Source organism: Mesocricetus auratus, unplaced genomic scaffold (genome assembly GCF_017639785.1).
Source record: "Mesocricetus auratus isolate SY011 unplaced genomic scaffold, BCM_Maur_2.0 Super-Scaffold_100013, whole genome shotgun sequence".
Taxonomy (NCBI): domain Eukaryota; kingdom Metazoa; phylum Chordata; class Mammalia; order Rodentia; family Cricetidae; genus Mesocricetus; species Mesocricetus auratus.
Window position 1 is genome coordinate 82,661,375 of NW_024429196.1, and position 12,247 is coordinate 82,673,621.

The 12,247-nt window shown below is 46.1% G+C and overlaps 1 protein-coding gene across 14 annotated transcripts in view; it reads right to left on the minus strand.

The window, feature by feature from the left end:
* Window positions 1-2,000: 2,000 nt before the first annotated feature.
* Cdc14b (cell division cycle 14B) overlaps window positions 2,001-12,247 on the minus strand; it is a 93,688-nt gene continuing 83,441 nt past the window's right edge. For 5 of the 14 annotated variants that reach the window (XM_040756154.1, XM_040756147.1, XM_040756159.1 and 2 more), the window contains exon 14: window positions 5,249-8,626. In XM_040756154.1, the coding sequence (XP_040612088.1) occupies window positions 8,445-8,626 (182 nt within the window). In that variant the 3' untranslated portion in view covers window positions 5,249-8,444. The other 9 variants (XM_040756158.1, XM_040756150.1, XM_040756157.1 and 6 more) reach the window with 6 other exon arrangements.

The window sequence follows — 12,247 nt, forward strand, 5'->3', positions numbered from 1 at the left end:
ACTGAGTTGAGGGCCCATGGCCTGGCAAAGGACTTCTGCTTGCCTCACTGGGACATGAGCATGAGCCATACCAACATGTCTAAATAGGAAAACATGGTTGTATCAGCTGTTTCCTGGGTCTCTGGATGGATGGCTTAAGACACTTGTGAACTACAACTGCTGTGCTAGGAATGTCTGCTGCAAGGGCCAGGCATACACTGTCCTGACAGCGCTTAGTTCCTCACGTAGTGCAGGCAAGGCTGGAACAGCTAGACCCTGTCTCAAGGTGGGGAAACTGACCATACCCTACTGTGAGCATGGGCTGTCCACGGCAGTGCTGTGAGGAGAGGCACGGTCTGCCCATGTTTCATCCTGCTGCTGCTGCCGCTGCCGCCTGCCACCCAGCTTACTGTGAGGATCAACTTACCAGGGTCCAATCTGACCCTGGTCTGACCAAGTGGACCCCGAGCACTGAGAGCTTGATGAGCCACTGTTCTGTAGTCAGTGATAATAGGAATGGATTAAGAAAAAGACAGGTCCACCTGAAACCTTCCTTAAATAGATGCAGAACTTTTTTTTTGGTTTTTCGAGACAGGGCTTCTCTGTGGCTTTGGAGACTGTCCTGGAACTAGCTCTTGTAGACCAGGCTGGCCTCGAACTCACAGAGACCTGCCTGCCTCTGCCTCCTGAGTGCTGGGATTAAAGGCGTGCGCCACCAACGCCCGGCTTTAAATGCAGAACTCTTGATGGCCAAAGTGTACACCAAGACACTTTCCCTCAGGCACCATTCCTGACCCACCAGAACTGCTACTGAAAGGACACCGTGCAACTCAGACCCCACAGGTATGGGTGCCCCCAACACACTCCAGTTACACCTTCTCTTGGGCACCTGGGCATCTTTGAAGTCTGAAGGATGGCCCTTCCCTCTGTGGCAGAAACGTGGGTTGTCTTGGAGGACATCTGTCCCTGTAGGTGCCTGGTCACCTACAGGTAGGTAACCAGAAATGGGAAGAGCTTAAGGTAGACAGACAGAAGCATCGTTTCGCTCCCTGAGCCCAGTGTTCTTTCTAGGCACTGCCATTGAAAGACCTCACTGGGATGTAGGAATCCCTGCACACTTCTGTTTTAGCCCCTGCCCCCAAGGGCCACCACCAGAGAGGTGCTGGGGTAGACTAGGGGCCAAGCTCTGCTCCTGCCACAGCCTTGAGGGTGAGTCAGGCTTAAGGTCCTAGGGGCTCCTGCTAACTCAGCCCCATCCATCACCGCTTGTCTCCTGCTCTAGAACTTTTGCTCAGGACACAAGGCTTCCAGTGACTTGGTAATAGGAATGTCCCTAACTAAACAGGTGCCTACAACCCAGAGAACCACCCTGTGGGCTAGCAGGTCCAGTCAACAGGGCAGAGCATGCCTTCCAAGCATTCTTTGCCAAAAAAAGACTCAGTTCCTGATGGCTGACTGTAGCTGGGAACAAAGCAGCATTTGTTAAGTCAAGGAGAAGGCATCCCTGAGAGTTGTCAAATACTAGAGGTACCAAGGGCACCTGTGTGGTCCTTGGTGATAAACCCCAGAATTGCACTGGTGGCCCACTGAGACACTAGCTGATGTATTCAGGAATGCACACTGGTAATGAATGGGGCCACAGGTTTTTGGAAGGGGAAAAAGGGAATGAATACCAGGTGGTCTATGAGGGAAGTAAACCATGATCAATGTGCACACACCGGGATTTCCACTGAAGCTTGAGGTAAGAGACAAGTAGGTGTTGCACACATACCCCAGTGTTGTCTCTCGGGCCTGCTGTGCATCTGTGGTGCCAGTCACACTGCTGGGGAGGTTGAAGGTCTTTTGCCCCCAGGAGGGCAAGCTCCTGCCCTGAGAGGTCTCAAAAGTGGCACAGCCCTACCAGACTTGGAACTGAGCAGCTACCCCAGCCAGGGCTGTCAACTTGGCCCCCTTCTCTCCCACCAACACAGCTGATGTGACACCCAGTGGAAATACTGGAAGAATGAGACAGACACATTTGCTGGGTGGCTGAGGCACCAGCCTGAGAAAACAGGCTTACATTGCATAGGGCGAGGACTCCCAGAGAGGAGAGCAGCACTGTAGTCAGGAGAGACCTCCAGAGGGCTGGGCCCTGCGGATCCCGAGCCACATCAAAAGCCGGTCTAGAAAGGTTACAGCCCGAGACAGCCAGCCATCACTGGAAAAGGAGGAGATGGTTAAGCTGTTTTCAAGTATGTTCTCAACCCTCAGCCCAGGGTGAGCCACTGTGCTCATGGCAAATAACCAATAAGACTCATGCAGAACTGTCACTCCAGATGAGTAAAACCCTTCAGAGGCCACCGCTAGCTCTCCTTCTCATCCTGTCCTGTCTAAGGTGTTCCCTGTGTCCTCCAGCTGAACCTAGGCAGACCTTCCCCAGCACCAGGGGATAATAGACGCAGATTACTATGAAGATATCTAGGGTGAGACAGGAAGGTAGTTTACTAGACAACCTGAAGCCCACCTTGGAATCTTGGCCCTTAGAAGCTCTGCTTCTGCACTGTCTCTAAGTGACGTCTGTTTCCCTTCCCACTGGTCTTGGGCCAGAGCAGAAAGAGGAAGGATCCCTGGAGTGCTTGGACAGCTGCTTTGATGCTTCCAACAAAAACTCTATACGCACTTAGCCATTCTGGAGTGGGAGTGGGGGGGGAGGACCACAGAAATGGTGTAGGAGGAGACTGGGGCTGGCCAATGGCTGGGAGCCTGGCTGGCACTGAAGTGTGGGTGGAACTGCCAGACACAGACTCACACAAGGAAGAATTGTCCTATCTGAAAAGATTTGTTCCACAAGCATGCTCCCAGTTAAGGGGGCACCCAGCCTGTACCTCCTCCTCTGCCTTCTACCCAGAGCCTCCGTTGAGAAAATGCGCTGCTCTGCGGGGACACTAGTAAACACTGATAGCAGGCAGCCCTGTAAGACCTGGCTCTCCAGGCCAAGGGTTTCCTTACCTGGTCACTTCCGTTTGGACAGAACACTGGTCATCCAGAAGCTCATCAAAGCTATGCAGACTTGCTGACAAAGAGACGAGACTCAGTTAGAAAGAAGGCAAGGCTGCAGGTGGTGGTGCAGGGCGGCACATAAAGACAGACAGACAGACAGACAGACACACACACACACACACACACACAACCAGTCCCCTCAAGAGGAGCTGGGGAGGAGACTATAGATTGCCAAGAAGGGTCCATTTTCTTCCCCTGACAAGCATGATAGAAACAGGGTCATATTGTGCCAGTCACCAAGAACAAAACATTTCAAATCTGGATAAAGAAAGATGACATGGCCTCGGTGCTGGGGGTCAATGTCCTATTTTACTAAACAGCTCATCTGTGTCTCAGCAGCTGCTAATGAGAGCTGTCATCATCCACTTGAAAAGCATTATAGCAATACTTTCATTTTTTTTTTAAAACTGAACAAAGGGCTGGAGAGATGGTTCAGCCATTAAAAGGCTAGGCTCACAACCAAAAATATAAAATTGAACATAATACAGATTAGTACATGCCATGCACTTTCACTGACTCAACCCCAATCAATAGTAAGTGGTCAGAGCCAAGTTTTACACTCAAGACAGTCTGGACCCTGGATGGTTCTGTCAAACTGCTCCTCTATACAGGATATTTGCACTTGCTTGAAAACTGGCTTTGCCTTTTTTTGTTTTGTTTTTGAAAAATTCATTAATAGTATTCTGACTACATGTATACCTGCATGCCAGAAGAGGGCACCAGATCTCACTACAGATGGTTGTGAGCCATCATGTGGTTGCTGGGAATCAAACTCACAACCTTTGGAAGAACAGCCAGTCCTCTTAAACTCTGAGCCATCGCTCCAACACACCCCCTCCCTGAGTTTCTCTGTGTAGCTTTGGAGCCTGTCCTAACACTCACTCTGTATACCAGGCTGGCCTTGAACTCACAGAGATCTTCCTCCAAGTGCTGGAATTTAAGGTGTGCACCACCACAGCCTGGCCCTGCTCCTTTAAATGGAAATGTTTGTGTGTTGTTAGGGAGAGGGGGATGTGCACCCCGTGGAAGGCCGAGTCAGTTATTTCCTTTTACCTTTATATGGGTTACAGGATAGATCTCGGGTCATCAGGCCTGTGTGGTAAATGCCTTTACCTGTTGAGCCATCTTGATAGCCCCTCTGCCCAGCTTTCCACTCACACACCCCTTCCACAGGACTCTGAACAAGCCACTCCCAGGGACTTATTTGCATTGAGTGTATTTCTACCTTCAGGCAAAGATAGTGTGAGCTAATCACACCATCCAGGTACATGAGACTACATACCAAAACTATAAGAAACAGAAGGGGCATAATCTACTAAAATCAGTCTTTACATTATTATTCAACTGTGATAAAAGGTACAAAACAATCTATACACATCTGTGTTCCATTGTGTTGAAAATGCTTTGCATGAATTGTTTCATTTGGTTCACTAACTTCTAAGGGGAGGTTTTCCCCCCCCTTATCCCCACTTCATTTAGGAAACAAACAGCAGAAGTATAGATAATACTACACAGTGTGGCTCTGGGCCACACAGAAACCAGATAACCCTGTATCTGAGACATAGGATACAGAGGGCTTGCTTTCTCTAGTCCTGACAGATCTGCAGCCAACCTGCAAGCCTACAGGTCCCACAGCCTATTGTTCTTGAGTCTTACTCCAGGTCATTAATCTCTTAAGTTGTTCGAACTGGCAGAGAGGTGCATGTGGAGTGATTTCACAGCAGACACCCCTCACTCACTCACCTCCTATGCCCCCTAAGGTTTAAGTCCCGCAGCCTTAACCCTTCTGTATCTTCCAACTGGCTACATCTAGAGGCAGGACCTTTATTTACAGAGGTGAAGGTAAGCCACTACAATGGCCCTAATTCAGTCTAACCGGTAGCCTTATATTTTTGGTTGTGAAGACTAGCCTTTAACAGCTGAGCCATCTCTCCAGCCCAACAGGTAACCTTATAAGACACACCAGGGACGGGCAGGTTCAGAGGAATGGCTCTGTGAGGAGGGTCCATCAGCAAGCCAAGAACAAAAACCACAAGAGAAACCCACCCCGCTGACATCTTGGTCTTAAGCTTTGCATTTCTGGCACTAAGGGAATATATTCTTCTTTCCTTGCCCCGCCCAGTCTGAGGTATTTGGTTATGATGTCCCTTGCAAGCTAAGAATTAGATCCATTTTATACTTAAATTACTATCTACTGGACATGCTCAGTAACTGAAAGCAATAAGCCAAAAACTGTTTGATATTTTTAATTATTTGATTGTAAATTATACAATTTCTACCATTTAGTATTTTGTATAAAACCATTTTACAATACACAAGATTTTCAAATGCAACAAGAAGTATCAAAAACTACATATATGTGCCAAGTTTACAGGCTACGGTGAAGCGTTATCTTAAAAATACCTTCAGGAGAATAAACATCCAACCAGTTCTCTTAGCTTTAAAAAATATGATTAGAAATATACAATTTAATAAAATATCAAGACAATAATTGATCAAATACTGATTACACTTTAAAACTTCACTTAATCGTCTGTACATGAGTGTACAATAAAGTCTTCAAACAATGAGTGTAAAACCGCAGTACTTTAATCTGATGGACAGTCTATCCACAGTGAATTCTATTGGATCATTAAGGAGGTAATTTCTTCTACAGTATAGGCAAGTCTTTTTAATACATCTGTAGTATTTCCACTCAGTAACATGGGGAACGCTCAGATTCAAGGAGAAATGCAAGAGCAGTGACTAGGACATTTCAGTGGGAGAGAAATCTTAAAGAAAATGGGTTTAAGGTTTCTGATCAACTGCTTCCTAAAATGTGGTAAGAACTTTCAGAAAATATCCGAAGAAAAGCAGCTATTACTTCTAGAACATATACCAAACGAACAAATACTTGTCACAGACAGTGATTCAAGCTAACGGAGGACTAAGGAATTCTAGGCACAAGTTACCCAGAAACCTGGAAAGGTCTGCTAGACCTGCAAATGCTCAACGAGCCTCATGAGAACACTTGGGAAAGCCTCTATGACCTGTCGGGGCCCAAGCCAAGAGGTAGAAGCCACCTGTAGGGGAGAGGTGGTAGGGCATGGAGCAGGACAATGGATAGATTTTTGGGGACCAAGTTAAAGCTAGTAAGTTCTGAAGAAGAGCAGCATGTGGTCATGTTAGATAAATGTTGCTACCACTGAATGTGGCGCGGCTCAGGGCCCATCCTTCTTGCCTCATGGCAACAGAGCTCTAATTGGGCCTCAAAATTGTATTAATCTGTCTGCAAGTCCTAAAGCCCAGCTTTGCAAGCATTCCTCTCTTGAATTCTGGGTGGTCTGGGTCCCCCAAAAGCTTCAGGGGCACCTATACATATACTTTCCTATTTTAATTTTGCTGGAAGAGGACTTGATGTACTTTCAAAGTATTTAAAGTTCTTAAGTTAAAGAGGCCCCTCCATCCAACATCTACTGGTTCATGCTCTGTAGCAACAGGGTCTTCTTATCCCAGAAGGTTCTGGGTAGTTGTAGCTGAGGAGGAATTGTCCACTAATTCACAGCAGGAAGGATTTTCCATTAGTCAGACCCAGACTTCCTGGATCCTATATGTCACCAGTCAGTGCTGGTGACTGTCCATCCCCAGAGCTCTATCACCTCAGCATCTGGAGCAGGTTTCCCTGGCAATGTGTCCTAACCAACTCATGTTTCCTTCATCAAGAGAGTTAAATAGGGAATTTTAGCAAGAGCCACAGTGGTAGCAATTCTAGCTGAATGGAGCCACCAACACAAAGGGGCAGCAATTTCTAAAAAGCACTGAGGTTATCACTGAAGCCCAAGTGGGTTATTCCCAAACTCAATCACCATGAGCCACGGTGGGCAGGCCCCGTGCACCCATCCTGATACACTGAGGACGAATTCAGCTTGGTTCAGATGGAAGTGAGGTTTCCAAAGCACTAGCTTATTCAGGGGAGAAAGACCCATCCTGAGAAGTTGCTATTTTATACTCGGGTGCAGTTTGATTGAGCATTATCAGTAAATGAAATGTTTGTCCTCCTACCTAGCTCTTAACTGGCTTTCTCTAGTGTTTAAAAGTTGACTGGGGAGGAGCTCTTTGTGTGGATTCTACATTGACATCCTCGGGCTCCCAACCCAATGTCAGCCAACGCCACAGTTTGAGGACAGAAACAGTGAAACGGGGGACCCACTGCCTTTCAATTTTTTTTTCACTTACTAGACTTTAACCTGTTTGTTCCAACTACCAGGAAGGTAGCTTTTCAAGTGGGATTGCCTGCTCGCCTGACACATTCATCTGTCTTAGGAAGGCATTGGCTTTCAATGGCTTTCCATATTGCATTTCTCCAGTCTCCAGACTGGAGAAAGACAAAAACCATTATCCTCTATTGTGGAAGTAACCAAGACAACTGTTAAGTATTCTCTAATTATTGGCTCAATCTTTTTCTTTTTGGCAGCAGATAAATTCTGGTTTTGCAATTGCTTCATGGCACAAGTGCTGCTGGCTTCCAGCAAGGGAGAAGAGAAAAGGCACGCTACAGTTTCTAGTCATATTCCCTAACCAAAGGCAACAGTGAGTTCTCTTACACAAACAACCTAACTCCAGAAGTGAGCGATTGTCACTAACATCAAACTGTGAACCACAAGAAACTCCACAGCATTACAGAGCAAGACTTTACAAAGGGTTAACAATTTTGTTTTTTAAAGCCACCATTACTTAGGATGCTTTTCCAAAGACAAACATCAGCACTGCTGTTTGGTTTTAATGTATGGGAGGAAACACAATTCTAACATGACTGAGCAACCCAACGTCCCAGCCCTGAAATCTTCAAGATACAAGGAAGGACTTATGTAACCTTTCAACCGAGAAAAGGTTCAATTGCTCTATCAACATTCGTTAGCAGGTTTTAGTAACCGCAACAACACGTAACAGTGTTTAAATGCAGTTTTCACAGATTGTTATTAAAGCACTCTTTGGTGAAAGACAAGCAGCTTGGGTACTTCACACAGTGAACATCCCAACAATATTAACAAGAGTAAAGTGAAACCGATTGTACCAAATCCTGTCTTAAGACAGAGGATACCACTGGAGGGACGCTCATCTCCTTTCATCTTTATAAATTGCAAGCCGGGGGTGGGGTGGGGGGTGGTCACAGGCTGAACAAAAAATAAATACCCAAGAGTCCTCCATCAGATCCTCCACTCTTCTGAAGGCGAGCAGCAAACACGATTGCCATCACAGGAACACACATGTACCACACTCACCAGACAGCTCTCTGGCGGCACAGGGCCAGGTATTGACACCTGAGACTAAACTTACAATAGCAGTTTTTGTCCAACTGGAGATTACAGAAGGGAGAGTCGGGCCCTCAAATGGTTCAACCAAAACCCAAAGTCAGCAAGCGGCTGAGAGGCCGATTGATGTTTTCTTCATTGAATGGACGTCTTATGTGGAAAGAAACTAAGGCCTTTTGCAGGGTCTGTTTTGTTCTCAGATCGATTGGCTAAATCCTGTTGGGGCATTTCTGCCTGGTCTTGCCTGGAGTGCCGGTCACCGGTTTTTTTTTTTTTAACTTTAACGCAAGACTGTCTTAGTCCTTGAAACGGCTGGACTGAGGAGAAAAAAAAAAACAAACAAAAAGATTTACTATGGGTATTTTCAAGGGCCTCAGAGGGAGTTTTCAAAAACAAGGAAGGCAACATAACGAGAGCGCTGACATGCGAAGAATGGCATACTGGGTGTAGTTATCTGACATTCTTTGGAAGAGACAGGACAACATCAACCATAAAGACAAACATGAGAGGAAGGCAAGGCAGATCAAAGTTCAAATTTCATTTTAAAAAAAAGCAACAGAAATAAACAAAATAAACAAACACAAGCAGGCACAGGTGCAGGCAGCAGAGCGAGGCAAGGTACCATAACGCCAGCACGGGCATTTGCTGCAAAGCACTCCTTCTCCTCCTTTCCCTCCAAGGAGCCAGGCTGTGGGGAAAGAGGAAAGAAGGAAAAGATAAAGAGGGGTTACTGAGTGGTGTCAAGGCCAGAATTTGGTCACAGAAAAAAGCTCCAGCGCCACAAGCAGTTTCTAGTTTCGGCAGCCCCACCTTCTCAGGGTTCTTGACCTGTCTTGTCTGTAAGGAGATTTGGGCAGGGACAGCCAAGGGCCCCTCTGGGCACACCAGAAATCAACCAACCTCATTCACCCTTCCTCTCTTCCTCCCACAATGTGTTGTTACACTTTAAAACTCATCAGCAACTTTCAGAGAGAAAGGCAAAGAGAGTGAAAAAGAAAAAGGAAAGACAAACTCATCGACAAAGCTACTTCTGATCTGGAGGTGAGCCTCACTTGGCTAAGAGAAGGCTCTTCTCAAGCGGACGTGTAGTTTTTACAGTATTGCCCACAAAGACAACTGGCAGGTCTAACCAAATGGAAATATACCTGGAATTCCAAAGGGACATTAACTATTTTAAAGTTCAGAGGGAACCAGCACTTAAAAAGAATAGAGAGATCCTGGGACTCCTGGAGATAATGACGGAGGAAGCCATGGAATAGGAACCAGGAGCTGAGACCCTGAGAGTTGTGATGCAAAGACAGGAAATACGGCCATGAATTTCACAGCAAAGACTTAGAATGTCCGAGAAGTACAAGTAGGGACTCCCAGGTGAGATGCTCACAGAGAGGCTTATTTATGGTTTGGATAAGTAAGAAGGACCCCGAGCATCACACACTGTAACAGGATAACAAGGTACAAATTACCCCAGGCCAGAGGCAACAGGGTGGTTTGTTGGCAGGAGAAGAGTGATGGTTCCCAAAGACAACTTTAAAGGTCAGTTGGACATGTCGGATTTTAAGAACATGGGATGAAATAGTTGAAAAGGAAAAAGACTGTCCAAAAGAAACTTTAGAAGCTTCCAGAAACATGCAGTGAAGAAGTAAACTGAGAGCAAATGGTCCAAATGAGACATCTGCCAAGTCCTTCACTTGGAGGTGAGATCTGATAGGCAACTGATTCTGAGACGGCACTACAGAGTTCCAATTCATTTACTCGATTGTGAGCTGTTACAATGGATTTTTTGGTCCCGATAGGAAGCCAAAGGCGTGGAACCCACAAAACTTCCTTCTGAACCCGACAAATGAGAAGGAGCCACACAGAGCATTATCATCGTTGCAGGAGCCAAACCTCTCCATCCCACACAGGCTGTGAGCTCCACGCTGTCTGGGTGAAGCTTCTGACCAAATGGACACATGGCATGAGAAGCACAGTGGTCTTTGTCTTCCGATGACAAACGCCTCTACCCTAACTCGCCCACCTTTCTCAGCCCGTTCTCTTAGGATTTGTTGGGGGAGAGTCTCTGAAGTTCAAGTGTCTCTTGGCAAAACGTCAAAATCCAAGAATCAACTCAGCGCCACGTGATGTTGCGAAGAATTTCCATCCTGGAAGCCTCAGGAAACAAATGGGAACGAGGGGATGAGATTCCCACGAACCACCTTGAGAGATGTGTGAGTGCATGGACCACCCAGAGAGATGCATGACGCTAGACAGGTAACTGAGAAAGCCTCTTCTACAAGAGCCAGCCCTGGTGAGCCTGTATCCGAAGGTAGACTCAGAGTGCAATTTTTATTTTGACTGTGGTTCTTGGGGAGGGGGGAATATATTATTTAAAGAGAAGAGAATTACCCAACTTCTTCAGCTGGGTTAGATTATATACCAGTGTTTAATATCTTCCAACCAAAAGCTGAACTTTATTCAGCAGACACAAGAGGCTGCAGGTTGGAAGTCTGATTCTCCTCATTTTCTAGAAGTAATGCAATGACACACACAGTTGTGTGCCTTTCTTTTGTAAGCTGGAGGTGATAATAGTTAACAGAATATGAATAAAAGGCACAGCAGCCCCAACCCTGATTCTTTTTGTTTGGTTCCTAATACTACCCCCGAATTCCTGAAAGATATTTTGGGACAGTTCATTTAGCCCAGCTTATTTAGCCTGAAGACAGCTTAGAATACTCAGCACACAGTCCAGGTCCTTGGGAGTGGCTCACTAAAAATCAGAAACCACTCTCCCGAGAGGACAAGTGAGGGTCAAAAGAAAGACATGTGACACCAAGAGACCCAGATTGAAAGACTGTTGCACAATCAACCCTCCTCTGTGGAATGTGGCATGGTGTGATTCAAAGCTCGGCTAGAACTCTGCTTCTCAGGATCAAATGAGCACGTCTTCCTGGACTGTAATGGAAGTATGATCGCTTAGACCTGAAGAAGGTGTCGATGATGCCAACATCAGCACCATGCCTTCTGACTGGTTGTGGTTGTTTTGTTTTGAGATAAGGTCTCACGATGTAACCCTGGCCTGGACCTTGCTATGTAGATCAGGCTCCCTGCCTCCTGGGGGCTGGGATTACAGGCCACCACTCCTAGGACACTTTTGACAACCTGACTGCTCATACCATTTCCTCAACTTAATGGAAACATTGTAATCTAAGACCTTAACTGTCCTACCAACCAGAACTGAGAAGCATAGGAGTTTGCTTGTGCTTCATTTGTATGCAATTTAGAAATCTGCCAAAAATTACATGACAACATATTTTTCTATATACGGCATAACGTATATGTACAAATTGGAGTTATACCTCTAAGTTTTGCATGGGACTTTTACTTACTTCTTACGTTTCTTCAGAAGCATTTATAAGTTAACAAATTTCCTTTTAAGACATGACTCGGGTTGGGGGTTTATCTCACTAGTGAAGCGCTTGCCTGGCCCACGTGAACCCGATTTCCAGCACCAGCACTATCAATCATTCAGTAAATACAAGGAAGGCTCCTGATTCATCTCCTATTTTTCTCCAACCCTTGGAGGCTGTGTACACCTAAATCTAACCTTTTGTCAGTGTTCTAGTTTTCCTGTCAAGTTGGACCCACAGAATAAAAGGAACACGAATACTTAATCTCTAAAAATTTCAAATGGGCCGGGGAGGCAGTTCTACAGGACCCAACCTTGAGTTCGGCCTCAGCGTCCTCGACAGCCACCTGACAGCTGCCAGTACTCCAGCTCCAGGAATCTAATGTTCCCTGGCACCAACACTCCACACACAGTGCCTGCCTGACAATTCTCAAGAACCCATGCAGGTTTTTTTTGCCCTGTTCCGAAGACTCTAGTTCCATAGTGAAATTTTATAAGAGACTCAGCAACAAGGAAAACCAACAAAACACAAAAAGCATTAGAACCCCGAGTC